This window comes from Colletes gigas, unplaced genomic scaffold (genome assembly GCF_013123115.1).
Source record: "Colletes gigas isolate AHSC1104 unplaced genomic scaffold, ASM1312311v1 Colletes_gigas_Sc00010, whole genome shotgun sequence".
NCBI lineage: Eukaryota > Metazoa > Arthropoda > Insecta > Hymenoptera > Colletidae > Colletes > Colletes gigas.
Window position 1 is genome coordinate 9938562 of NW_025106639.1, and position 27988 is coordinate 9966549.

The 27988-nt window shown below is 46.0% G+C and overlaps 1 protein-coding gene across 1 annotated transcript in view; it reads right to left on the reverse strand.

Annotated features, from left to right (window-relative positions):
- LOC122397883 (Down syndrome cell adhesion molecule-like protein Dscam2) overlaps positions 1-22340 on the reverse strand; it is a 62992-nt gene extending 40652 nt beyond the window's left edge. The window contains exons 1-2 of the mRNA XM_043397347.1: positions 22077-22340; positions 5310-5402 (exon numbers count right to left, since the gene is read on the reverse strand). Coding sequence (XP_043253282.1) covers positions 5310-5367 — 58 coding nt within the window. The 5' untranslated portion in view covers positions 5368-5402; positions 22077-22340. The remainder of the gene's footprint in view (positions 1-5309; positions 5403-22076) is intronic.
- Positions 22341-27988: the final 5648 nt, after the last annotated feature.

Genomic DNA, 27988 nt, shown 5'->3' on the forward strand with positions numbered 1-27988 from the left:
CGCGTTGCAGTCGAAAATCGCGTCGATTTAGGGAGAAGGCGTGTTTTGTTTTGGTCCCCTTCGGCTGACGGTTGTAAATTCAGCCGCGTGTTTATGTAAATGCGCACCGCGAAATCCATGCGGCGTCCCAAAGGGAGCGCAGTTCTCTCTTACAAAAGAATAATACGACTAGGCGGCTCAGGGGCGCGCGACCACGGCCAGAAAGGAAATTTATAAACAACGCGTGTGTAAGTAGACGCCGCCGCGCGACAAACCCTGCCAACTTTGCGTTCCAGCTTCAATGAGCCGGGCTCTGAAGAAAGAAAATGCTCCACGGTGAAATCGTTGACGTCGTTTCGAATTGTACAATATTTTCTGCGCCGCCCATGTTACCAATTACATGGCCGAACAAATATTCCAGATTAAAACGAAACGAACATCGTGATCGCGACATGGATTGTTTCGGGTGTCGTTCAGTTGCTGTCAACACTCGGGGAAATTCGGTTTAACCGCTCGGATCGATCATTTTTATGTATGTATGTATGTAAGTACCTGCGATTGCTTTCCCTTTTGTATCCCATCGTCAAGAAAGCTACATACATACATACATAATGTTCACGGAAATTGAAGTAAACGAGAATATTTCGAAACTAGAAGGGGATAAATGTGTACGCTCCAAGAGGAGAAAGGGTTGTGAGCGTGCAATCGAGAGTGCAGTTAGGCGTGCTCTCTTTTCGTTAGCAGTTGCGGCGCATCGCATTGCGTCGCGTCGCGTCGCGTCGCGTCGTGTCGCGTCGCGTCGCGTCGTATGGTGTGAAACGATGCCCGTTTATCGTCACCTCTTTTTCACGGTGCTTTTGGTTAAATGTCTGCGACACTTGTATCGTAGCAGGACTATCTGCGCCGACTCCGCGACTAGCTGCGCCGTGTTGATTCTGGTACATCGAGCTACCCCCCTTTCCTTCGCTGTATCCCACGGCTCTCGGAGCCACGTTTAAATTTCTTTATTTAACACTTTACGCGAGAGTAAACGAGCCGGCCGGGCATTGTGCGCAAATATAGCTTGTCGCTGCTCGAATCTACGAGAATCCGCGACCCTCTTTCTTGGGACTGTTTTTTGCAATGCTCTCGAATAAAATCAGTTATTTACTTATTAATAACGTTAACCACGAATAACGTTCGATCGGTGTAATGTTTAATTTCTTCCTTTGCAAACGAGTATCAATCGAGCAAAGACGGTTAGCCTAGGCAATGCCTCCATACGACTTGGTTAATTAAAATCGACGTTGTAGTTGGTACGATTCAACAACCGCGATCCAAGTATATATGTATACATATAGTTGAGCCGTTCCCGAACCCGCATAATTCACGTAGCCGGGATATACGCGATTCACGGGCTGTAGATACCGATCCGTCGAGCGGTGCGGTGCGGCGCGGCTGCTTCCTGAAAAGGGTAGCAAAGGAAATCCTCTTTCGGCCCGATAGATCGGATTACGTACAGAAAAGATTTTCAAGAGATAGGAGAGACCAGCGCGGCAGAAGCGGTGGCGGTTCGACGATATTAATTAGCGTCCGAGAATCATAGAACGATGATCGATGATCTATGGCCGAAAAGGAATAGCGGCAACGCGGATCTGTAATATTCCATATAGAATGAGAACCGAAACAGCGCGAACCAAAGAGTCGTTGAATAATTCAAGATCCCGCGTCAAAGAGGCGAAGGAAATCGATAGTGTAAAAATAAGGCACACATTGACCCGTGGTACGAAACGGCCGAGGTCAATACTCTCGAGCGAAAATTTAATCGGCGAACCTCGAACAGGATAGTTAAATTCCGAGGTTCGACTAATTTCAATTCTTTTATGAAATTTTCCTGCCGCTCCGAGGTTTGATCGCCGATAGAGGTGAATTCTTCTCCGATGATCGGAAAAAAGATGGTCCGAAAACCAAACTACTAGCTCGATTTCGATTAACCGATCGATGAATTCGTGTACGGGTTTCACGATAACGCGTAACAGAATCCTTTATCTCAATATACATACATATATGTATTTACGTAAGAGGAGTTTCTCTGGAATTCAGCATTCCGACATGAGAGATTACGTTCTATTTTACAAAGCTATCGACACGACCGCCGAGAATAGCCCAACGACCGTCTGCTCGGCTACATGCTCATGGAACGTTGCAACGATGAAAAAACATACCTGTTCCGATCGCTTGCGAAATCATACGGTAGGTTAAATTTCCAGAAAAACCGATCGAACCGAACATTTTAAAGGATGTTGGACCGTTTCCAGCTTTCGATCTTCTCGACTGGATACGATCGACCGATCGCGTGAAACGATGCGAGTCCTGGTTCTCCTTACCCTGCTATCGAACCCATTCCCATCAAAGTCTCGTGAAACCGGCCGGCCGCGCTAATATTATATCAAAGTGTCATCGCGGCAAATTTGTCTCGCAAGCCGGTTACTGCGCGAGTCTACGTTATATTAATTTACGATTAGTTGGTGGCATTGTCAGGGACACGGTTACTCGTCGAACAAAGTTGGCTCTGGACAAGATACGGTTATACGAGGCGGCGCGGCGGCAAGCTTGAGAAAGGTTGGAGCTTGGACGACAAGGAACGCTTTTTTGCGCTTAATCGTCTCGATTGTAGCACAAGTTGGCCGGGGTTGCGCGAAATTATCCCCGCGATATCGATTCTCTAGCTAATATGGCGGCGATACCCTATCAATTTGCTCGTTGAGCTTTCGGGTGAAAGCGAACTCGGAAACCCCGTTATATCCGTAAGGAATCCCAATAAGTTTTTCGTCGAGGCTCCTCCAATCCAATCCCGACCGGGTGATTCTATCCACTCGACTGGAAAGTGCCTTTTCCCTAGCGGACGATGGTTGCGTGGTTCTTTGCAGGAAAGTAGCTGCGGCACACGTAAGTACTTACGCGTAGACGCTGATAAATAAGTAACGCGGTGAATTCTCTCGACCCAAAAGTTCAATGGACTGCAGCCTATTCCATGGAGTAGCTGTTACTCTGTCTCTGTTTCGCGGTTAATAAACTCGAGTGCGCTATTTTTCTTCTCTCGAGTTTTCCGGCTAATTCTAATCCATGTTGAATTACGTCGTCGGCACGTTTGCGCCTCTTCTTCTCTATCGCATGAAAAACGAGAATAACTATTCAGCCGTTTGCTTTTAAACCTCATCGAACGTTCCCCCGCCGACCATTGCTTTCCTCCGATGTACATGTGTACTAATCGCAACGCCGATTGTCTCCATTCTCGACGAAGAATAAATTTAGGATGGTGTAATAAACGAAAGAAGGTGATTTATACGAGGCAAGATGAAAAAGGAGAGAGAAAAGGTAGAAAAGAAATATTGATGAAAATATAAAGACAAAGAGGAGTGAGTGTAAAACTCGGCAAATCCTTTGCACTTTGGATGAGTAAAGGTACGTGCGAGAGCTGATAAATAAATAAGACGGGGTCGAGGCGTGGCGGGACGAAGCGAGTGGGGTAAGAGAGGGAGAATAGAACGGAGCTCGGTCAAGAGGCAAAGGATCGCAAGACGGTAAAGAAAAGTAATGCCAGCACGTAAAAGAGAATCAATTCGATTCCCTAGCCGCGCCTTGGTCCTGCATCTTTTCTTCGCCTTACCGCCCACTCCGGCAACTCTCGCCACTGTCAAATCTCCTTCCCTAACCTCCGTCGTTTTTCTTCTCCCTTTCCGTCCTGGCCACCCTCGACGAAACACCGTCTTTCCCCAGCCTGCACACGCCTGTTCCTTCCTTCCTTCCTTCCTTCCTTCCTTCCTTCCTTCCTTCCTTCCTTGGCGTCGCCCATACTCCTTTTCCGTGCAACAAGTGCGCTCCGATTCGCGTCTTTAAGAAACCACCCCTCCATCCTCTCTCGTTTAACCCACTATCGTCGTTACTAACACCACCCACCCTCTCTTTACTTTCTCTTCCTTTTCCTTTTTCTTTTTCTCTTTCCTCTTCCACTTTCAGTTCCACTAGCAGCACCACCGCTTGCTCTCGCACGCGCCCCAACCATCGTCACGTGCCGTTTCTTTCCTCGTCGCTCACATTGGCCCCCAACCAACTTACCACCACCACCGCCAACACCACCGCCAACACCACTACCTTGAAAATCGTTCCACGGTCTTTCTTCGTTATTTTCCTCTTCGCGACGACTTACGCCCGCAAACCGACTGGCAACCGCGACTCTGTATTCTGGGAAAGCGTCGGCCGCGCGTACTCGTACGCTCGTTTCATCGTTTCCCTCTTCAAACCGGGAATAAAGTGGCAAGAAAAGCTGTCAATGTAGTCGCGTTGAAATACAAACTTACTCGGCGGCTTACGATAACGCGAATTCGATGCGTACGAACCGATTTCTCGATTATCTTTTGCAGAAATCGTATCCCGTGTGTTTACTGCTTCGATAGACAAGTACAAGAAATAAGTGCGACGCGTTGCGTTTTTAAATGCTCGGGAGAAACATCGATAATCTAGTCGACGAGGATTAAAAAGTTTTTACTATCGTCGGGGGAGATTCGAGGTTTAAACGTGTTTCGCAATGATATCCGAATAGCAGGAGAATTTTACGAGAATCGTAAACTTTAAGCGAAACTTTATATCGTTTTGGTTCGCGAACTATGATATTTAATTACGGATAAGATCGTGGCAATGCGGGAAGAGAATGGGTGGGTTTGGTGATCATTGAAAGCAGATAAGAAAGGAGAAAGAATGGAACAAAGGAAAATCCGAGGGCGAAGATCCGCTGCAACAAGTATCGAACTGGACGGTCTACATGTCTTTCCAACAGAGTTCCGATTGTTATCGGGCGAAATACGCTGAATTTATCGGCGATTTAATGCCCCCCCGGGGACGTTTATAGGAATGCAATAAATAAAACTGGGTTGCTTCGAATCAATGGCAAAGTCATCACCGGCAGCTCGGCCACCGAGAAACGAAACCATGTATTATATGTATACATATACTTTGTTCCCATTTAGGGATTACTTATGCTATTAAGTAATATTAGTCCGAAATAAATAATTTCTTTCGAGAGAAAGTCACTTTATCAACGAAATATTTTCTGTTGGAGGCAGACACGGTAGGAACGGTCTCATTTTCTCGCTTCGTATTCAGCGACGCAAATATTTACTCTGCTAAACGCACTCCCCCTCCCCGTCGAAATAGCCATCCCGACGGCATTGCCCGACGGCATTGCCCGACGACCCCGGTTGCTGAAATGGCCGACGGTCGAACACGGTGGCCGAAACGACCAGGAGAAATGATTTCCACGGGCACAACCAGCGATTTGTGTTCTTACTTACCGCGGACAAGGATGAGGGCGCTGGACAGGAGTACGATTTTCAACGGCCAACTGGCCATCCTGGCGTAGACCGTTACGTCGATTCAGCTTCCTCCTGAAACAATACAAGCGTGCCCAATCAATCAACCCATCCATCCCAATCCGCTATCCGCGTATCCCAGCCAACTCTAGCTTGTCCGTTTCACTCTCTTTCTCTCTCACTCACTCACTCACTCACTCACTCACTCACTCACTCACTCACTCGCATACACACACGCCTACCCACGCATACACACTCTGCTATTCCCTCCGCGCAACTTCCTCCTCTCTCGTTTACTCTCATCTTGTCTCTCTCTCTCGCCCTCTTTCGATGCATGCCCACGATCGGACCTCATCCCACCTTTCGCCCCCCGTCCTTTCTGGCAGACTGCCCGTTCTACGCTCACCCTCAGCCATCCTATTCCCCTTCGTTTCGTGCCCAAACCCCTTCTTCGTATCGACAATTTTTTTCCTCTCGAATCCGTGCCTACGGGTTTGTCCGCTCAATGAAAGTCCTCCCAGACGGTGCGCGTCGTGCAACGTGCCTACATAATCAGAAAACGGCCGGCCGATGCTTACCTGCCAACGGAGCAGGTACTTTCTATACGCCACAGTTAATACGATTACTTTCGTTTCCCGATAAATTATCAGTTAACAACTATGTTTACTAGAATAACCGAAGACTGGTTGGGATTGTTGCCGCGTCTACGAATATCGAATATTTTTCTGTAGATACGATATAAATAGAATTGTATAGATTACATTCCAACATTCTCTATACGTATACATTTCTCTTTTGGTAAATATTCGATCCAATGACCAGAAACATTTTTGACGAACCCGTACGAGCACTCGAAACGGCAAAGAATAAATTCCGTTGAGATATGCGCAAAAGGAATCGATGTTCCCGCAAACAGAATATAAATACGATTGTCTCGTTGCATTCTATTTACGAGTTTAGCCGTTCATCGTACACTCCAACGCTTCCTTTCTCTACCTCCACGTTGAATATTGAACATTTTTTCTCGCCTCGATTTTCCAGGGGCTCGTCGGCTGAATGGTCATACACGCATACACAGCTACACACACACACACACACACACACAGAGAGAGAGGAAGAGAGAAGAGACAGTCACGCGAGCTGGTAACTGTGATGATTGGCGGGGCGTTGAATTCGTCTCGCTCCGAAGAAAGCGATACGGTTAACGACCCCTTCGTTGTTACCTGTCGATAAATGCGGCATTTCGAAAATTCAATTCTTTTAAGCCGATTCACGAGTACAAAATGATGTCGAACATATTGATTAAAAATGTTTAGAGTACCTAACATAGTTATCTTACACATATGTATGTATGTATACTGTATGGTCCAAGTAGTGTGCTGTTATAAGCTGTTTCCTCGAAAGACATCGACTTGGTTTCATATTAAATTAAACTCGGACTATCCGATTCGAAATATCAGATACGAGTGTAGTGTGAATCTTTCAAAGTCACGAATTTGAGAAGAACGTATGTACGTCGTGGATACATGAAAAGATAAAAGATGCGATTCAACGACGCGCGCGAATCTGTGAATAGAAAACGTTTACTGTCCAAATTATCGTGGACAGTGAACAGACACGAGAATATATTGCAGTTTATAAAACCGTACATGGTAAATATACAACGTATTTACTAATTAGCGAGATGTAAAGAGACTGGGATTAAGCTGCCGCCAACGTCATTAAACTACGCCGAGAGAACGCAATGCAGCGCGGCTGTGTTTGCTTAACTGTATTTTACTATTGCAAATACGAATTCGTATTAGTGGGAGAACTGCCGTATCTTCTACTATCGCTCTTTTCCCTCCAGCAGGTTAAAATACTCTTGAAACAACGTTCACGGATAATAAGCTAACCTGGCTGTATATTTATTTTATTTATATTTTATTTAGTATAACTGCTAGTCCGAGCAGTTTTGTAAAAAACTGGACAAAATTTGGTATGAAATTCTGGTTGGCTTCCGATGTAAATAGGAAATACATATACATATGTAGATACATACATATAGGAAAGACGAAAGAAGAGAGGGTTCAGTTTCCACTGTCTTGGAACAATCTAACAACGCGTATTAAAAATGGTTAAACTTTAGACGCGTGCAGTTCGAAAACTACTAGAGCTTTATCCATAATTAAGCCACCGTTAGAGGCGGCAAGGCCTCCTCTGTAAAATGGTTTTTCGTTTTTCTCGATCCGACTTTTCGTTTCCGAGATACCGTAATGTATGGTATGCGAAGGGGTAATTTTTCTTAATCCCCGACCATCTCTGTCTTCGTCTAGCGCGTCGGACCTCTCGCTCGCTTCTGCGTCGTGCTGACCTCCGCTACGAACGTGACTGTCGTGATCTAGTTCCGCCTAGTGTATCCAAGAATTTACTACGCACTGTTTACTATTAACGCGCGCGCGCGCGCGCGCGCGGTCATTCACCTCGCGTCAATGAAACGTAAACAAACGCCCGGACCCTCATATCTCCGGAACAACTAATAGAGCTATCGACTTGTTCGAACGCTCATTTTAAAGGGCATTTCATCCTCTATCCAGTTACTGTACCAGCTACTATAATTTTTACCGTCTTCCATGTTTATTTTCACATTTACTTTGACGCTACATACCCAAAGTAGTTCCAGCACTTCCTATTGATTGTTTCTACTAATGGTGTGCGATCAATCACGTCAAGTCGCGTATTAATCACGACCAGAGAAATTTTTCTAACGCGCAAAGTGTCAAGAATAAAACGCGATCGATGCAAAATGGTGCGCGTAGCGTGAAACGGATAGAAAAAAATGTACAGGATCTTGAAATAGTTGCACAGTCGGCCGATCGTTGGACGCGCGAGCGTAATTCTGACGCTAAAACCAATTTCCCGGGACTGTAATCGTTTTAGCAAAGTGCTTTGCAATTTACCGAGTCTTTATCAAAATAAGTCATTTCTGAACCGATACCATTACCACTGTTTCCCTATCGTCCCCTAATCGTTGCCGAGCCCTTTCAACCGCATCGATTTAGCCGATGCGACGTTGTTGACCAGATAAGTACTTGATCGTATTTACGAATCCAGTGTCTCGAGAAGCTTCGAGGGATCGCGTTACGATCGTTCGATTCGTTCTACGAATTAGAAAAGCAAATTTTACGTAACACGTACCGGTCGCGGTTGCGATCGCGGTAGCTGTCGCGGTCGCGGTCTCGGTCGTGGTCTCGTGGTCGTGGTCGTGTTTGCGTTAAGCGTCAACTATAATTTAATGTAATCGCGCCAAAGTCACGATTGAAACGCGACGACGCACGACCGAGATGGCGGAGCCCATGCTCGCGCGCATACGCAACCAACCACACGTATCTCTCGAGCTAACCCCTCTTTATATGTACAGAATTCATAACCGGAGGGAACAAAAGAGCGTAGCTCGTAGATAGCTCGAGTTAATATATCATCCCTCTAACGGGAATCAAAGTCCTGGGAGAGGGAAATCGCGTGTAATAAGCGTGCCAAGAGGAAACATTATTTACACAGGAGCTTCGGTTAAAGGTACAGTCGGTGGTACCGGTAAACGCGGCTCATTCTCGACCATTCTTTTCTCGTGCCGAAACAGAATAGACGTAACAAACAAATGTTCGTAAAGGTTACGTAAACGACCAAACGATCTACATAAAAGTTTGAAATGTTCCAAAGTCCGTTCGGTCGCGTTCGTTTCATGTCGGTAGCATGAAATTAATTTTAAGGCCAGCCTCGAAAACAAAAAGACCGAGTAAGAAGCTAGAGCGAGGAGAAAAAGCCTCGATCATGGTGAAATCATGGTGTTCTCCGGCGACAGTTTTTTATTCCCATCGTTCTCAACGTCTCGAGCATTCTTCTGCTTCGCGATTCGCTACCTCGTACTCTTTATTTGCACTGCTCCTCTTCCGACGTTCATTCATCCGTGGCCTCGTTCTCGCACTAAATTTCTTTTTTCGGTGCGTTTAACTTGATCGGTTCCGAACGTGATATGTAGATAGAAAGTTTCGGAACCAGGGAACCTCGGCGATCCTTTTCGTCGCTATAATGCGTCGCTACCGATGCATTAAGGTTCTCGAACCCCGAGCGTTACGTGTTCGCAACAGGGATATATGTATATCTCTCTCTGCGTGTACCTACTATAAATCTGGTAACGTTCCCGCGAACCAACTGATATTAATTAACGTGAAAGCCGGAGGAAGAAAATGCGCTCGCATGCGAGTATCAAATACACCGTAGTAATTGCATTTCACGTGCACCGGCATCGTTTCCATGAAATTAATCCCGATACAGACGCGTTACTCGATCGTCCGAAAAATAACATCGTTCCGTACAGTTGATAAACAAATTACTGCTACCGGATCGTAATACCGGTAGATCAAACTATCGATAAATGCCGATAAATTTTTAAAACTTTGCTTCTATTAATAATAATAATAATAATAATAATAATAATAATAATAATAATAATAGAGATTTATCGTAAGAAAGTAATGCCTGATAAATGATAATTTGCGCTATCATTGATGCAGACCTTAAAGGTTTTTTCACGCGATACAATTCCGGCACGAATACTTGAGAACTGTTCATCGCGAAGAATTCCCATTATCTGGCAAGGAATTCTCATTCCTCGAAATACTTGCGCGTTATTTCTATTTCCGCCAATTCTTTTTTTCTTTTCATCCTTCGTCCTCCGTCCTCCGCTCTCCGTCCTCCGCTCTCCGTCCTCCGTTCCGCGTCCTATCGAGTTGGTCGGTTTGACCGCATTTTCTGACCGAGCAAAATAATATATCGGCAGCGAGGCAGCCGTTCACCAGAGGCGCTGGCATTCTCCGCGAAACGTCGAGCTGACCCGTTATTTATCGTGAATTGAAATTCGGAGACCGCGAGACGGGCCAAGGAATTTCATTAAAATTATGACCTTAGATATTGGAACGCGCCACGGCGCGAGAAGGCTCGTTTGCGAAACGTGAACCGACTATGCGAATCCTTCCTCGTATAGGTACGGTTTTCCGCCGCGAAATCTATTCCTGCACATACGCATCGTGCACGATATGGGACGTAGGTACACATAGACTAGACGCGCTTTATTTCCTATCAAACCGTTGTGCCTGTGTATCCGATATTTTCCATAAATATCAGTTTTATTTGTTATTTTACTTTTTTTTACAAACTCTCTCGAAAACGATTCTCGTCAACATTTCGTTCCACATATTAGTACATAGGACGGTATTGTACATACTATCAGATATTATTTTCCGTTCATGAGTCTCGTTTACCGTAAACGAGTGCGAATGCGAGTACACTAGGAGTATATTTGAACCGTTTCGTTAACCTCTGTTTGCTTGAAAAATTTACCGGGTGATCGTATCAGCATTTACTTGATCATAACGAACGACCGTCAGCCAGCGGATAGAGAAACGATCAGAATCGAGATCCGCTCTTGGATGAAATATTTTTAATGCGAACCGTTTTACCCCGCACGCGCTGGAACATAGACGCGATGGTAATCGCGTCGGTCGTTTTTTGCGTGTCAGCCTATAACGAGCGAAAGGGTAGTATGTGCATATACCTGGTACTTTACGCGGGGAAATTTCTAGTTTACGGCCGGGGATAAATATATTTTTACAACGAGCTAGATGATGGCACTCGGGCCGAATGGCGGCAGCAATATAACCCAGAGCTGGCCATTCGGCTGGAATCCGTACCGTTTTGCTTTATCGGGCCGTTGTCAGGCTATCCTGAAAGTACGCGAGCCACGGGCTGCACCCTCGGGGATTTCTTTGCAGCAGTTAGCAGCTCGGAGCGCCGAGCTAAAACATAAACTTGTACTTACTCGATAGAGAGCACGGGGCCGCGTGAAGCGAAACTCGCCTGAAAATTGTTTGAAAATTACGCGCTGCGAGCGGTAATCACCGCGGTTTTCTCGAGAAAAATCCGCTTGTCCAATGAAAAAGATATTCCTTTTTTTAGTAATGAATCGCAAGAAGAGACAGAGACTTAAACGAATAGAAAAATTTATCGAGATGTTAATGGCTTGTCACTGCGCCTGCAACGATTTTCGTGTAAAACGGTTTTCTCCCCGCTCGGAAAACGTTTTTTCTTCGTTCGACCGTTTTCGACTATCTTGCATCCTTGTACTCGGTGCTCGTTGGAAAAGCGACCAAGACGTGGTCGTTAATGGAACTCGGTTACTTTTTGCTCAAGACTTGAAAGTTTCCCAGAAAAATGTCGAATGCGAAGGAAAAAGGAAATTTTATCGAGTCGCAAAAGTAATATTTCGCGTTCGTCGGCCATAAACAGTTTTCACCTCGACAAGGTATAAGGTTCCAGTAACTTTACACTTTTGTTAGTATGAAATATCAGTTTTTCGAACTACGCGCGTCTAAATAATAAAGTTCACGCAGAGCATCTAGTTTGCGTCGTACGAAATATAATATCGGAAGTGGTCGAGTTGCTGGCTAGTCTTTACTTTGCGCGCAGCTGCGAACTACTTTGGGCGGAAATGAAAACTGAAAGTTGATAAGGAAGCGCGCCCGGGGGCAAACGCAAGCAAGCAAGCAAGCAAGCAAGCAAGCAAGCAAGCAAGCAACGTTTTTCGCAATCAAGCTGTTTCGGATGTTTCGATCGAAAGAATCGAAACGAAGAATTGAGAACGGGAACGACTACTTGAAAGTAATAAATATCCATCCGGGTAATTTGATCGCGTAGGTAATCGAGCCCCGGGTCCTGGTCCTGTTCCCCGACCCCAAAGCAATAGTAATCGACGGGAAAATGGTAGATACAATGTAATCCGTGCTCTCCGATAAGAAAAGAAATGCTTCGGATTGTATGCGCGAGAATGGTTCCATAAATGGTTGTCGTTTAGAACTCGCGAATTGCATCGTCGACGAAATCGTATCGCACAAACGAAGCCTCCAGAAACACGTTACAGTTCGAAATTCTGAATCGGGAACCGAACATTTCGATAATTTGCTGTTGTTGCGTTGTTTCTGCATGCAGAATCATCAAACCAACTATCATCGAACAAGAAGAAAAATTGCAACGGAGGATTGTTCGGGAAATGTTTTTCTACTCGAAGCTGTTGCAACGATTACGTCGAAATTGTTTGCGGCGTACGTTGCAGAATCTCGACGAGGAAATAACAAGAACGGACAAAAGTTTCACAGAGTTGGTCGGTGCTTTTACGCTCGCCACGGTCCAAGACTAAATTTTTCAAACTGGCTGGGATTATTCGATGGCTGTAAAAGTGGTCGCGTTGCGGGACATGCACGCCGGCGAATATGTATGTGCACGAGAATAGACCACTTGGTGTACCCCGAGAGCGCAGGTACGCCGAGGCGCAATCTGCCGTTGAATTCGTAGAGAAGACAAAGAAAGGAAAAAACCGACGTCGTTTTGTGCGTAAAATTTTAACCGGTATACTATATCGACGAGAATAAACTGTATCTACGACCAGCGGTAAAATCTTGGCTTTCTAAGCAACGCCACGACGCATACCTACTATACATAGAACCGAATGTATTGGAAAATATCAGAAAATATCATAGAATATCGGTGTGAATAAAATAATCTCTATAACAAGTCGGTTTATGATTTTGCCTTTTTTTACAAAATTATTACTATTATTATTAATCGAAATTGCGAGAATAATGGATTATATTTATGACGCGTTATCAATTTATTTAATCGTCCGATCGAACGATTTATGCGTGTATAAAAATGTTTTGAAAAAGGTTTAAGAACACCGTAAAAGCTCAGTAACCCGTATAGGAATAGTTTGAATTCTCTCGCCGATAGGAATATTTTTTCATCGTATCGCTCAGGAAGCCGAGAATCCATTGTCGCGTGCAATTCCCAGCGGACAGCGAGAATGCAATAACGTCGCGGCGCACCGCGCCGCTACGCTAATGTTCGCGGAAATAATGTATCGCTGCTGGTAGTGTAAATTTCGCTCACTAGCCGGTCGATGTAACGTAAATATGCGTTAAGGGGGAAACTGAATGGGGATGCGGCAAGTATGTTTCTCGTTCGTGTAGGTTCGTCCTTATCAATGGGTAGGTTAACACGTGTGAGAGTATGGGCACGGGCACGGGCACGGGCACGGCCACGAGCAGAGCCACGAGCAGAGCCACGAGCAGAGCCACGAGCAGAGCCACTAGCAGAGCCACTAGCAGAGCCCCTCTCGTTTCCATGAATGTGCGAACGTGCAGTGCAAGTCGACGAGAAGACGGAAGGGTGCGCAGGTCTGCAAGAGGGTATGCGTGGTGTAATGGCCTGCTACCGAGGGTGCATTAAGGCGGTTTATGTACACGAAGAGGTAGAAGGTCTTTTAACCCGAGTCAAATGCTGCTTTCATTGAAACCGTACTAGTATGTACCGGGTGTAAGGTTGCCTCCGCCAATAATCAATTTTACCGGTTTATTAGAAGGTCGCGAATAGAAAAGGTCGGTTGTTGAAACCATTTAGAGAACAACATCGTCCTAAGCTGCTTGCGATTTCTTGTAACAAACGATACCGACAAAAAATTGTCTAGTTGAAAGATTCAGCGACGATTACCGAGATAATCTAGATTCGAACGGTTCGTTGTGAAAAGCGCTCTCGAGCACTTTCGAGCGATCGTCGCGCGCACGAATTCAAACGACGGATATCGATCGCAAACAGATACGATTGTTCGAATTTCGAGGAGCTTGTTAAAATGTCAGAGGTTGCGCGAACGTTCGTTTCACCGCTGGATCGGTACTCGAAACGGTAAAGTGGTTGATGGAACGAGACGAAACAAACTCGGCGTACGGTAGATTGTCGCGGCGAAAGATGCGTGACTCCTTTCTATTAAATCGTTACGACGCTTTTGTGGCGCCGCGTCGCGCGTCGGTACAATGAACTAAACACGGATAAAAGAAAATGAATGGGCGGCGTGTCGTTTGCAGGGGACGATGATGCACTCTCGTACCAGGTAGGTACATTAAGGCGGTTTATGCGCGTGAAAGGGTTCATCTAGTTTTAGGTGTCGTTGAAACCGCGACGAATTACGAAGGTGGTAAAACGTTTAAATCGATAACCGGGCGAGTCGTGGCGTGGCGAGGCGAGGCGAGGCGAGGCGAGGCGAGGCGAGGCGAGGCGAGGCGAGGCGAGGCGAGGCGAGGCGAGGCGAGGCGATGCAAGGCAAGTGCTTTCGTCTTACGTTCAACGGAGAAAATTGTTTTCCGTTGTTTGTCGGGGAAGATAAATCGTGTTTCGACGCTGCGTTTGAATATTGCATGAAAGGTCCGTGTCGATACGCGCGCGAAAGAATGGAACGTCAAAAACAAAATGAGTTATTTACTGCTCTTTTTGTTAGGTATTCGCGCTCACGTACGATAAATCATATTTCGAAAATGCTTTCGGTTGCAGGATTTCACGGTGGATGAAATTTATTATCCGACGACACGGTAAACGATCGCGGTGTCTGCGTTCGGCTGGCAGCGAAAAGAAACGCGGACGATGACACGATTCATAATTTACAATGATCGTGGAACGTGAAATAACGAACCGTCGAGTTCTTGTTCAGGCCAAAACAGATATGTACCGGCTACGCGATTCTGACTGCGTCGAGATCTAACAGAAGAAAATAAAGTTCGCCGTTAGACTGAAAGGTTATTTAGGAGGAGGATTTACACGATTCGCGCGAAACTATATCCTCTTTGCGATCTCCTAATCGTCTTTCATCTCCTTTCGTCGATGATAAATGCATGGTGGGCCGAGCGCTTAGGTCGATAACCGCGTTACACAGTTTCCCAGATTAATATCGCGCTGCGAGTTGAAAGTTGCCGCGATTCGTTTCTCCTGGACGTTTGAAATATCGTGTTCTTGTCACCGTCGACCGTCGATGAATTTATTAAAGGATTCCACCGTGCTTGCGTGCTTGCTTGTATGTTTCCGAGTTGGTTGCACGTTCGATTCGATCTAAGACGATTGAGTCCTCTGGTTGGGTTCTCAGCGTCTATCGATCGTAATCCGAGGACGTATCAGGGCCGAGAGTCGGCCAGAGCCGTTCCCGAGGTTCCCAGAAAAGGCGAATCCGCTCGGACAGGCTAGGCAGCTTATTCTAATTTATATTGGCACGAATTAAAGGATTACGTTATATAACCGAAGTGAATTATGGACCTCGTTATATCCGTTCCGATATATCGATCCGCTTCGAGCCGAGCGTTATACATACATACATACATGTATACGTTGTACGCAAGCATGGAGATGGCAACGCGTTTTAACGGAGAATACGTAGTTTTATGTAACCGCGTCCGTGCGACACGGCGAACGATTATACGCAGATCGCTGGCCCGCGCCGTTATACTTTGTCCGAATTAAATGCGAAACGAACGGGCCTCCGCGTTCTATCAGACCTTTATTTGCTGTGTGTCGGACGGGCAAATTGAAAACAAATTAAATTCGCGAAACTGATCGGCCCCGCCACGCGCCACGCGCCACGCGCTACGCGCCACGCGCCACGCGCCTCTCTGCGATTACTATAAACGGACTTGTAATCCGATGGAATGTAAATACCGAGTCTAGCCATTTTGAAAAATCCGACTCGCGGCCGATAGTTGTATGTATGTATATCCACTATGTATTTCGTTTCTCTGTCGAAAGGATACGTCGCGGCGATTGCGGATCGTTAGCATTCGTTTCAATTGCAAATCGTGCAACGGTACGATCGACACAACAATGCATCGAGACGTTTCTTGTTTCAGACATTTACAAAAAAACACCAAACTCGGTAACCAAATCGACGCAACGACTCGATTAGCACGAACAAACTTTTCACAACGATGAAACTTGTAAATATGTGCATGTACCGTTTCCATACCGTGTCGTCGTCGTCGTCGTCGTCGTCGTCGTCGTCGTCGTCGTCGTCGTCGTCGTCGTCGTCGTCGTCGTCGTCCGCATTTATTTACAGAGTACATATTTCCTGTATATGTATATTGCTGTTGCCGCCGCACGATATCTTCATCGCGACGATCGACCGTGGAGAAAAAAGAATCGTTCGATTTACGAGTCTTCCTCGATTCCAAAGCCAGTTACGTTGCTTCCCAGCGTGAACGCGTGAAACGTTCCTGGCCTGCAAGACGCATCCCCCATTGAAAACCATACCGCGGAACAATAGCCGCCCTCCAGCGAGAAAACCGGTATTGTCCCCGTAAACGTTGTATACCCGGCAGGTGCGGCGAAAGGAAGACAATGTACACAGTTTGAACCGCAAAACGCTGTTTGTTCGCGCGTGCGTTTCATACCGCACTCTGGATCGGACAATCCTCTCGCAATTCGTATCTTCTCCGAGCTTTTCTTCCCGCTGCCGCTATCAAGTAGTTAACTTTTCAAATAGGAAATTTGATCGCGATCGAACCCTCTATAAATAACACTAGGGATCCAGTCGATCGCCTCTCTTAATAAGAGAAAATTAAAAAACAAATCGAGATAAACTCTTTCGAGAAGATATCTACGGTCGGCCGTTATCTTTTTCCCCTGCGCGCGCGTGTCTGCACATATGCCCGCTCAATCTTCTCCAATTAAATTCCATTGGAATTGCCGCAAATGCCAATACCGGACGACCGGGAGCATTCATTGTGTTGAGATAATGAGAGGCTGAGCGCGAGGAAAGCGCACAGCTTAACGGATAGAATACGGTATACCGGAACTATGCTCCGCCGTGGCCGCGCTATAGTCAGGAAACCGATAATGCTATATCGTCGTGCGTACTCCAGGGGCCAGACCGTACAACGCCCGCCGTCTATTCCGGGTTTATTATGCTGCATTATGCCACGGTATGCTATATTACCGGCACGGTATGTCGTCGCTCTAAGGACGTCGCGTCGTGCAACCAGACGCTGCCTGCGCTCCTACGTTACGCTAACCTGCTCTCCTCCCCAAACCCTATAGCAGTTTAATCGCGACCGTATTGTGCCCACCTTTTACGGCCCGATGATGGAAACTTCCCACGTTCTCATGGTTTTTCGATATATCGTTCTCTCAACCCCAATATCGATTTCAACGGACCACGATACATATCGCATTCCAGATCAAATATCATAAACATACGGTCAAAGAAACACCCTAATGATAGAAATTAAACATTTATAAAGAAGCAACATTCGATTATTCATCGACGAGCCAATTTCTCGCCAGAATTCTATTCGACCATCCCCGAGGAATGTTTATGCCTGGAGGTATCCGAGATCGAACAAAAATACAGAAACTTTTAAACTTACCTCCAACCATGCAACATGTAGAAAAAAATAACTGAGTTTCGTATAAACGATGCGAGGTACGATCGATTCGAAAACGACGATGCCACGAGTTAACCACGTACATATGTATGTACACGTTTCGATCATTCGCGCCTACTTTCTCGATAAACCTAATTTTATACAAGTAGTACGATTACGCAATATTGTTACGAATATTGGAAACATTAAGTACGGAAACGATGGATCAATCGTTCTTTCCATCAATCTCTTAACTAGCAAACCATGAGCCGCTATCTCCGTTATTCGGTTTCACTGGACTTTCGACGATAACTCGAATTATAAGACTGTAGTCGGCGATGCAGCAACAAACTTTTTATCATGTCTCCTCGAATAACTCTGTTAATTCCATGTAAAACGAAGCTTGAACCGAAAACATCAAGGAATGCTAGCTCGTGTTTTGCTGCGATTATCCCGCTGAGTGTATCCTCGCGTATCCTCGCGTATCCTCGCGTATCCTCGCGTATCCTCGCGTATCCTCGCGTATCCTCGCGTATCCTCGCGTATCCTCGCGTATCCTCGCAACCAATACATTTCAACGAATCAAACATTTTTCAGAAACGAAAGTACATCGCTCGCCGCACGAAGGGGTTACTTTGCGATCAGTTGAGACGTTTCGTCCTACGCGATCGAAGAACGCGGTTTTTTTTCAATCAAATACGCCTCGTGGATAACGAGCTCGACGAAACGCGGAAAACGGAAGAAACGAAGAATAATCGTCGATATTTACCATCGACGCTACGCTCGGAACGCAGCTAAAAATAAAGAAAATATACCAGCAGGCGATTACGCACGTATGCACAGGAAACACCGGCAGTTGTTTTGCAAGCTTACTTTCGAGATGGGCCAGCAACTTTCCAGACTAAAGAACGAGTGTACTCGGTACTAAGGGAGGGAGGGAGGGAGGGAGGGAGAGAGAGAGAGCAATGGCAAATGGCATAAGTTGGCCCGAGTAAACTCACCTGCTATTCTCCAAGGCTGGAAAATACGGGATCGTGGGAGGGGCAGAATGGAAGGAGGAAAAGGAAAATAGCTGTATATGTATATTCCTACGAGACGGATGTAAATTTCAAGGACCAAGCAGGAATTGAGCAGTGTCCACTCTGCACGCCGCACGAGAAACTTTTGTTGAACGTACTATGTAATGTCCTTTAACTCCTCGAACCGCCATCAGCCTCCGTCATCGACCTCCCAACCCCCACCCGACGAATGGTGGCCATTTTTCAACCCTCGAGTCCGAGGACGGTAACGCGCGTCGGTAGAAATAGTTTCGCCGAGTTAACAAAACGGCGTCGAGAGTTTCGAGCTAGCGCCGATTTACTGCGCCCAAATACACTCGCTCTTTTCCTTTCTACGTTTATTTCACGACTTGGTCCGGCTTCGCGTAACTTGCCCATGCTTGACCGGTGAAATAAAAGTTCGCGACACAGATAGAGGGATTAAGAAGACAGGCTACCAAGAATAAACCGACGCGACCGCTCCGCATCGCACCGTTGCTCGCCAATCGATTGATATCCTTTCAAATCGTACCTTAGATAACTCCCTTTAAATCACGCTCACCGATAGAGGAAAGAATCAGGGACTGCTTTACTTACGTCGATATACAACTTAAATCGTACATCTTTTACAATACATACATCATGAAAGTATATGTATGTATGTACATATATCGATACGCGATAAATAATTTTTTAGCGAAACAGCGTTTGTACCGGGTTCGTGACACACCGAATCTTCACCAGAAATCAATCGGTAATGTATAGAAAGAAAATGGTACGATCGAATAGCTCGTTGCGTATCGAGCATCGAATAATAATTTCCGCGTCTATTTCAGGATTGAAATCAAAGTTGGAAAATGCCGTGCCCGTTCTGCCTTATTTTTCTCTTTTTTTGTTTTGCCTACGTATCGGGGAATTAATAACGTTCCGTGCATGTACAAACCTCTCCGCGTAAGTACACGCCGAGTTCGTTCGACGCGAGTAATAAGAAGCGACGTCTAATTTCGCTCGACCTACATTTTACCAACGATTCGCTCGACGCACGACATTTTAAGAGACTTTTACCCCTTGAATGTAACATCGATCGTCCCCGTATTTAGTTATTTCTTTTTTTTTTACGAAACAACGTTTCTCGCCAAACAGCATCGGGTGACAGAATCGAAATTACTAAAAATCACCGTAGCTTCGTCTCCTTTCGTTTGATGCTGCAGACAGCATATGAACATACAATTAATTAATTTATCCCTAGGCACGTATAAATGCTTCACGGAGACACAGAAAGCGCGGAAATCGTGTTTTCAGGAACATTTTAATTACGAATAAATATCATTGTTTCGATGGACAAGATAATTTTTCTTGTCCAACAAACGTATTAAATGTTTAATTTTTTAATTAAAAAGTAGCCAACTTATACCAACCAGCAGAAGACAATTTACTCCAGTCGGGCTATATGTACTAACAATAAATACCCTTGCACAGTCTACTCGAGGAGTTTCTAAAAGGAAAGCGAGGGTGATGTCTCGGTTCACGCGAGCCTACCTATCAAATTTTGGTCAGAAAGGATAAAGAAAGAGAGGCAACGCCGCGCCGACAACAGACAATAATGCGTTAATAGACATGGAATAAATTCAATCTTTGTCGCGCTAAAATATTCAGCCCAGAATGGAAGTTTGCGTAGCGTGTGAAACGCTAGGTGTGGAAAACGATCGTTAAAACAACGGCCAAGTTACGTTCTCAAAAATGGTATGGGAAAATCACGGAATATCGATAGAAATATCAATAGATAGAGGGATCGAGAAAAGATTTATAAGCGAAAAGAAGACGATCACGGGAACCAGCTTCCCTTCGCGCGACGCTTCTTTCAAGTCGAAGGGTGAGAGAGAAGAAATTCTTTTCTCGCGCGACCAACCCCACCCGTTGCCTTCCTTCGTCGTTCCTTTCCCCTTAACTGCATTTAGCGACGAGGAACCGTCGCGACGCGACCCGACGCGACGCGACGCGGCGTGGCTGGCTTGGCTCGGCTCGGCTCGGCTCGGCTCGGCTCGTCGCCCCGATTAAATGAAAATTGCCCGCGCTTGTCTACGAGGATCATCCGGAATAGGATTAGGCGTACTGCGCGCCGTTTCAGGATTTACGCATTTTCCATTAAGGACACTTAGCGGACGACTGTCCGTGAAACGCGACGCGGAATTATCTCGAAAAGGAAGCGCTTGTTGGGGGAAAGTAATTTAAGTAACCTTCGCGGAAGCTCCTTTCGGGCTTCATTATATCAAAGTACACTGAGCATTTGTTCGCTTCGCGTCTACCACTTTCTCAGACAATATTTTATCGTTAATCGAATCGCGAATTTTACGGCCCAACGACCACCACCATCGAATATCTCTTCAGACACTTACATATGCACTTATAGTAAAACTGGTCGAAAAATGTAAAACATCTTTCTGCCACGCGCACTTATCGACAATTTCATTTTTCTTTTCTAATCGTATATTATTACGTTTAAAAATAGAGAGAATCGAGGGTAGCATAAATTTAAATCTTTGAAACGAACTTGTTGCTTGTCCAGTGTAAGAAAAGTTCGGTAGGTGACTCTTGTCTACGCGTGTGAAATGTATGGCCGAGACGAACTTTTTCACGAGTAAATACTTGGCAAGTGAGGAAAAGGTAGTACTTGATCGAGTTGGAAAGCTACGGTGATACCGTAGCCTGTCCACGACGCGACGAAAAGTTCATAGAAGCAATAGAAATTGCCAGAAAAACGATCTCGGCCGGCAAAGAAAAAAACGGGCCGGGTGGAGGCGCGGAGCTACTGACTCTAAAGTTAATTAATCATCCGAATGCCGGCGAGTTACTCGAGTCTGATGAATTATCGCCACCCGAGGAACTAACTTGGATGATATACACCTTTCGTGCCTGCCTACGAGGGTCCTTTGTTCTTTTCAGCAATTCTACTATTTCGTTGAAAGAAAATGGAACAAGAACGAAACAACGATGCGGATCGTCGATGCGGAAACGAACGACAAAACTTTGAATATTCGGCCATTGAACGGCGAAATAGGTTCGCAGAAGTAGAATCGTTGCTGTCCAACTGGTCGATCGGCATCGAATACATACATATACATTATCGAGAAAATTCGATACAGAGTATCGTTAAACGAACGAACATAAACGGTACCCGCGTACACGTAGGTACACCGTGGTTAGGTTATCGCTATAGTTTACGTATCGTTGATACCGCGCGCTTCATGCACGAAACTCCACGAGCCGGGGTCGTTTTATCGAGGATACGCGTTCCTCGGTCTGTCGCGTTGGTCGTTGAAAAAAATAGGAAAGTTCGTAAACCCGTTCGGTCGTATCGATGGAAAATCAAAACTAAGAAAACGTTTTTGGAATCAACGGAACGGTTAAATAATACGCGTGCTCGCAATAGAAACGTGTTCACGTACATTGCTGCTTCTGGATATTCCGACGAACATGATAGCGATGTTGAAGCCGTGTCACGTGCCGGATGAACGGTTGAACTTCTGGTTCTTCCTTTCGCGGAAGATAAGTCGAGAGAGTGTTCACTGGTCGGTCCTTGTCGAATGGTCGTAACAACGAACAGAGAAGATAGGAAAATGGAAGAAAGAAACTCGCGAGGACAGACTCGTTGGTTGCACGAGAGTTTTGCAAACACCTTGGAGCAGGTCGCGAGTAGGTTGACACCTTTAGGGGAGAGGTCGCGCGTAGAACTGACACCTCGCGCGCGCGGTCCAGCTACCCTCAGCATCCAGCAGCAGTAGCAGCAGCAGCAGCAGCAGCAGCAGCAGCAGCAGCAGCAGCAGCGGCGGCGGCGGCAGCGGCACCAGCAGCAGCAGCAGCAGCAGCAGCAGCAGCAGCAGCAGCAGCAGCGGCGGCGGCGTCGGCGTCGGCGTCGGCGTCGGCGGCGGCGGCGGCGGCGGCGGCGGCAGCGTCGGCGGTGGCGGCAATCGAGGGGGATGAAGCAGAGCACGCGCGAAATTCTGCCCCTGTACTGCTCCCACCCTCTACCAACAGTTTCCTCCTCTCTTTATCAAACTCGCATTTCGCATTTCGCATTTCGTTTGCTCTTCGGCTACGTACAGATCTATTTTGTCCAGACTAGAACTCGCTCGCGCCACAGAAGAATGTCAATGGGTTGAAACGAAAGACGAATTGACCGATAATAATTATCAGTCGGATAGTCGGGCTTTGCGCGCTTTCCAACAGACAAATGCAATCGAATACCGAATACCATTGATAACGTAGATGCAACTATCTGTAAATCTATACAAACAAAATTAATAAAGAAAAAGTAATGTAACGCGCAACCACGATATTAAAAGTACCTACGTCGCGGATTAAAGGTATGGGTATTCCTTTCGTGTTGCTTTCGATCGGAAAATACGATACGGTAGGTATAGCCGAGGGAGTTGTTTGGCTAGTCTGGGTTAGGGGAAATTTCGCGAGTACAGCCATCTAACGAAAGTTAATTTCGGTCGACCTTCAGCATCTAGCAAGCGTAAAGGTATATGAAAGGGAGCACGCGCGAAATTTCACCCTTGTGCACTCTCTGACACACCAGCGACCCCTTTACAGCCCTGCATCTCATCCAACCGACCCTCGCACCTACCTAGGGGTGAAACTTTTCTTAATAATTACTGGGCTATGGAGGCCATATTGTGAGACTCGATGGCCCGGCTCATTTAGTATTCGAGCGGTAGGCGAGCATATACGACATTTGAAAAACTTTTCAAATGTGGGTATACACGGCTGACACACAAAGCGCGTTGCAGTTGCTCTCGAAGCCCCAATGTTCACGCGTTAAACGATGCCTTTAATGGCTCTGTTCCGAATCGAAGACGCATAGAACCGTAACGATACCCAACATTCTTAAACTTTACACGAAAAACGATGCATCGTGTCGCGTCGCGTCGCGTCGCGTCGCGTCGCGTTCGTTATGAATCGTAAACGAATATTGACCGCGAGATGCGGCCGAAATTTCACCGCTGCTTTTGCACCCCGTGCACGAAAGTACGAAATGGTTGCGATTAATACAACTCGAAACATTAAAAGCGCTCTTGGCGCCGGAGAACGCACGAGAATGTAAAGCAGACAGAGAACTTTTAATACCTTGTAGTGCACAAAGCTTTGCTCTTACAACACCATCGTGTTCTAAATACGTACACGCGTGCGTGAACGTATCGGTGTTGCAACATTCGAACGAGACTCGCAACGATACTCTAACTGCATTTCCGGAATATGTATCTATGATCTCGAATAACTTGCAACGAGAAAGTAGCAAAGATTTTGATCTTATTCGCGGTTGCTCGTTAAAGATCATTCTCAACGATTTACGCGTAGAAAAAGTAAATGGTATGCGTAGACAAGTAGAGTATTATATTTTGTTGAAATTGATCATTCAGAATAATTATCGTCGAGCATAGACTGCGTTCTGAAAAATTCGGAAAATTAACGAGAAGACAGAAAAATGTATGTAAACGTATGCGTTGGATCGAGTAAAGAACAAAGTTGATCAATCGGAGCATAACAGTGGACAAAGATGAGAAAGCAAGGGCAAATTCTTTCAGTCGCATCTCGGTCCGGATGGAAAGTGGGTGGGTGGAATCGTAGCAAAGAGTCCGAGATTAAAATTCAACCGCAGATCCAGATCTACTTCTGGCCGCGATAAAAGCGAAATCTCCAACAATTATCGTCGTGGAATTTCCTATCGTTTCCCGGTTACCTCTGAACGAGGGCTTTTCATTGTCTGAAGAAGACCGCGAATGAAAGGGAGAAAAAAATAAAGAAAGAAGGAAAAGCAAAGTCGCACGGTCGAGACAGCAAAGCGCAGAGAAGAAATTCAAAAGGGTGGTAGCGTTGGTCGGTCGTAACCGAAAGAGAGACGATGAGAGAGGCTCGCGTACGCGAATGGGTAACAGGGAGAGCCGTAGAGACAAAGAAGGAACGGAGAAAGAACGGGGGACAAAGATATTGAAAACATGAACGAATGGCGGTGAACACACAAGCTAAAAAACGCGAACGATGGAAAATGTCCTTTCACAGGTTGACGAGGCCGCGAGCTTGTATTTCACGAATAATATCGAAACGTTACGCCACGCAGCATCAAGATGTCCGGTTGACAAACAGGAATTCTCCGACTGCTGCCTACCACTAATGACGCTCTCAGCTATGTAGCGACGTAAATGCGATCGCTAGAACCGGCAATTAATTATCAGGCCGCGGCTACTAGCGTTCTTTCATCCAGCCAATGCTTACCAGTCAGTTTCACTGTCCGACGCGTTTAAAAGCTGTCACGATAAACGCGCGCGAGTAACTCGTGCAAATCCAACGTTATCGAGACACCAAACACGATTCGCTGACGGAACAGACCGCGCTGAATCATCATTTTTCATAAAGATGCTCGGAAGCCTCGTCTTTTTCTCTTTTGCTTCTTTTCGATCCGTTCTTTGACTCGACGCTACATCGAAAGTCGGTTCGGATAGCAGGACTTTGTACATAGACTCGATTAAAAAGAACACTGATAGACAATTTTACTCCAGAAAGAGTTTTGAGAACGCGAGGAACAGAATTTATTCGCATTGTTCGTTTATTCGTCGACGTTCGGTGCTGTGGAAATATTGTTTTAAATTTCACCGAGAAAAATTGACTGCTTCGAAAAAGGAGGCTGAAAAGTTGTTGAAACGGCTGGGCGCAGCGACACCTTTCTCCCAGAGGAAACTTTTACAGATGGAATCTTGGAATGTACTGGTAACAGCGATACCGCCTGTATCGTTTCTTGGAACGGTTTTCGTTCGTTCGTTCGTTCGTTCGTTCGTTCGTTCCCGTGGTTCTTTGATGAAAAGTAGACAAAGAAGGACCGCGTAGAACAGTGAACCGCTCACGCGAGAAGAAGTTTGCAGAGCGGTAACGGACGGACAGAAGTTTGCCTGGAACTGTGCAGTTGGCAGTTACGGACAGTTTCGCGTTGGAAAACGATTCGTCCGACGCCAAGTTTGTTATCGCTAATAGCTACCAGTTATCAGCTCCATTCGATTTCGTCTTGTCGCGTCGCGTTTGCATATATATCGAGATATACATATACATACATGTACGATACGTAGGTACACGACGCGTTGTCATCGCGTCGCGCCGCGCCGCGCCGCGCCGCGCCGCACCGTGTAATTTATACGCGACAAGTTTGTCTCAATAAATTTTAAGTACTTCTCAGCGAACTCGTCGATTTTTATAGCTTATTTTGTTTCGATCAAGGAACATTGAAAAATATCGTATTCGTTAGGAACGGTACGGAATATTCGAATATCGAGCAAGTTTCGCAAATTTCGTATGGAATGAAAGTCGATGGACGAAAATCGATTGAATTTAAGTACAGACACAAGTAACCGATCGACTGACTTGTCGCGAGTGCAGTTAGTATGAAGTTTTGGTGCTCGGGTTGTGGCATGCGGTCTGCGGCTTACGATCTATCGAACATCGCCAACTATGGAGACGCGCTCGTTCGCTACGTGTACTGTTTTCGACAAAACAAAAGAAAAGAAAGAAAAAAACGATCAAACGTCCTCCTCCGGTTAATAATTTTTAATCGTAACCGAACGTTTCGATCGCGAATCGTAAACTACGTGGACGATCGAAAACTTAAAAGCAAACGTTAACAAACGAAAATATGTTTGTCGTCGAACGAGCAACTGCGATCGCTGGTCTAGACGGATAATAATGTTTTATGGAAAATGAAGCGAAAGAACATTCAGCGAAAAGTGTATCCTTTTCTATCGAAACAATAAACCGCTTCAAATGCACGCGTAGAGTAGCGAGTAGTTTTATTTCGTCGATAACTCGTCGTCGTTGATCCATAGGTCGATGTCTCGGAGACAGCAGATATTGGAAACGGCAAACGGAGACAGAACAGTCTGGCTGATTATCCGATTATCCGGTTCTCCGGAACATTTGCAATTTACGTCTGAAAGTACCATCGGTTCAACCCCATCTTTGGGGTCGTATCTTCTTCTCTCCACGTCCTTCGTTACGGTTTTGCCTGTTACTCTTCGCGTCTCCGTGTTTCCTCCTTCTGCTACTCTTTCGCCTTCGCCTTCGCCACCCTGATCAGAGCTGAAATTTCGACGTATACATATACGTCGCAAATCGTTAACGAGAAAATTCATCGAAAATTCTTCGTTGACTGAAACTTTCGACTTATCGCGACAACGTCACGTTCGTGTCGTCGAGATAACGAAAAAACGAACGACTTTCCAAAATTCTTCGAGACTGTTTGCGGTAAATTGTCTACTAGCGAAAACAGGGAACATCCCGATGCGAAAGAATAACGAATTCTGAAATACCGCGAGCAAAACGCAGCCGGTGTTTGCGGCTACGTAACGTTTCGAACAATTCCAGGGTTCGTTCGTTCGTTCGTTCGTTCGTTCGTTCGTTCGTTCGTTCGTTCGTTCGTTCGTTCGTTCGTTCGTTTCGACTTTCCGTTGCGTCTCGAAGAATGTAACGCCACGGTAGAGTGAGATTCTTTGGCGAGATTTAAACGCGGAATTGCATTTCGCCACCGTTGAACCGTAATAAAACGAGGAGGAACACCGTCATGGTATGTATCTCGAAGCCCGGTTCTTGTCGCGCTCGCCGTTGACGTTTTCACTTGTTAACCTCGCAACTTGCCGTCTCGCCGTGGATCTGAGGATTATTCATCACCGCAACTACCAAGGGGGATGGTTTCCATAGAGGGCGATGGCGGGACACAACGGCGTTGCTGGAGAGAGGAAGAAGCAACGAGGAAAACGGAAGGTTAGGGAAACCGAGAGAGGAATAGCTCGGGTTCCGGTGGAGAGGATAGGAGAGGATAGGAGAGGATAGGAGAGGAGAGGAGAGGAGAGGAGAGGAGAGGAGAGGAGAGAGAGAGAGAGAACCGGGACAACAGCGTATTCCATGTTCCCTCGTGTCACTGATTATTCCATTTACGAGCCATGCCGCATGATTCTGAATAGAGGTACACACTGCGCTGGGTAGATTCAACCCGAACCCCTTTACCGCCCTCTGTTTCTCTCGCTTGGCGATTCCATCTTTGTCCTTTGGTCGCATTCGGTCCCTTAGCCTGCTCGTGTCTCGCTCGCTTGCAACGTCCATGGTCTGTCTATCGAGGAAAAGAAGTCTCGTCTGAATCGGAAATCAATTGAATCGGCACCAACCTAGCGGAACCCAGTTTGATTTTACAGGTGGCGTCGACGATAACCCTCCGAAAAATTCTCCCATCGAAACGTCCAATGATACCAAACGAGCGCGCGTACATCTACATACATACTTATGTAGGCGCGAGCCATGAAATAGTAGCAGAGAACGT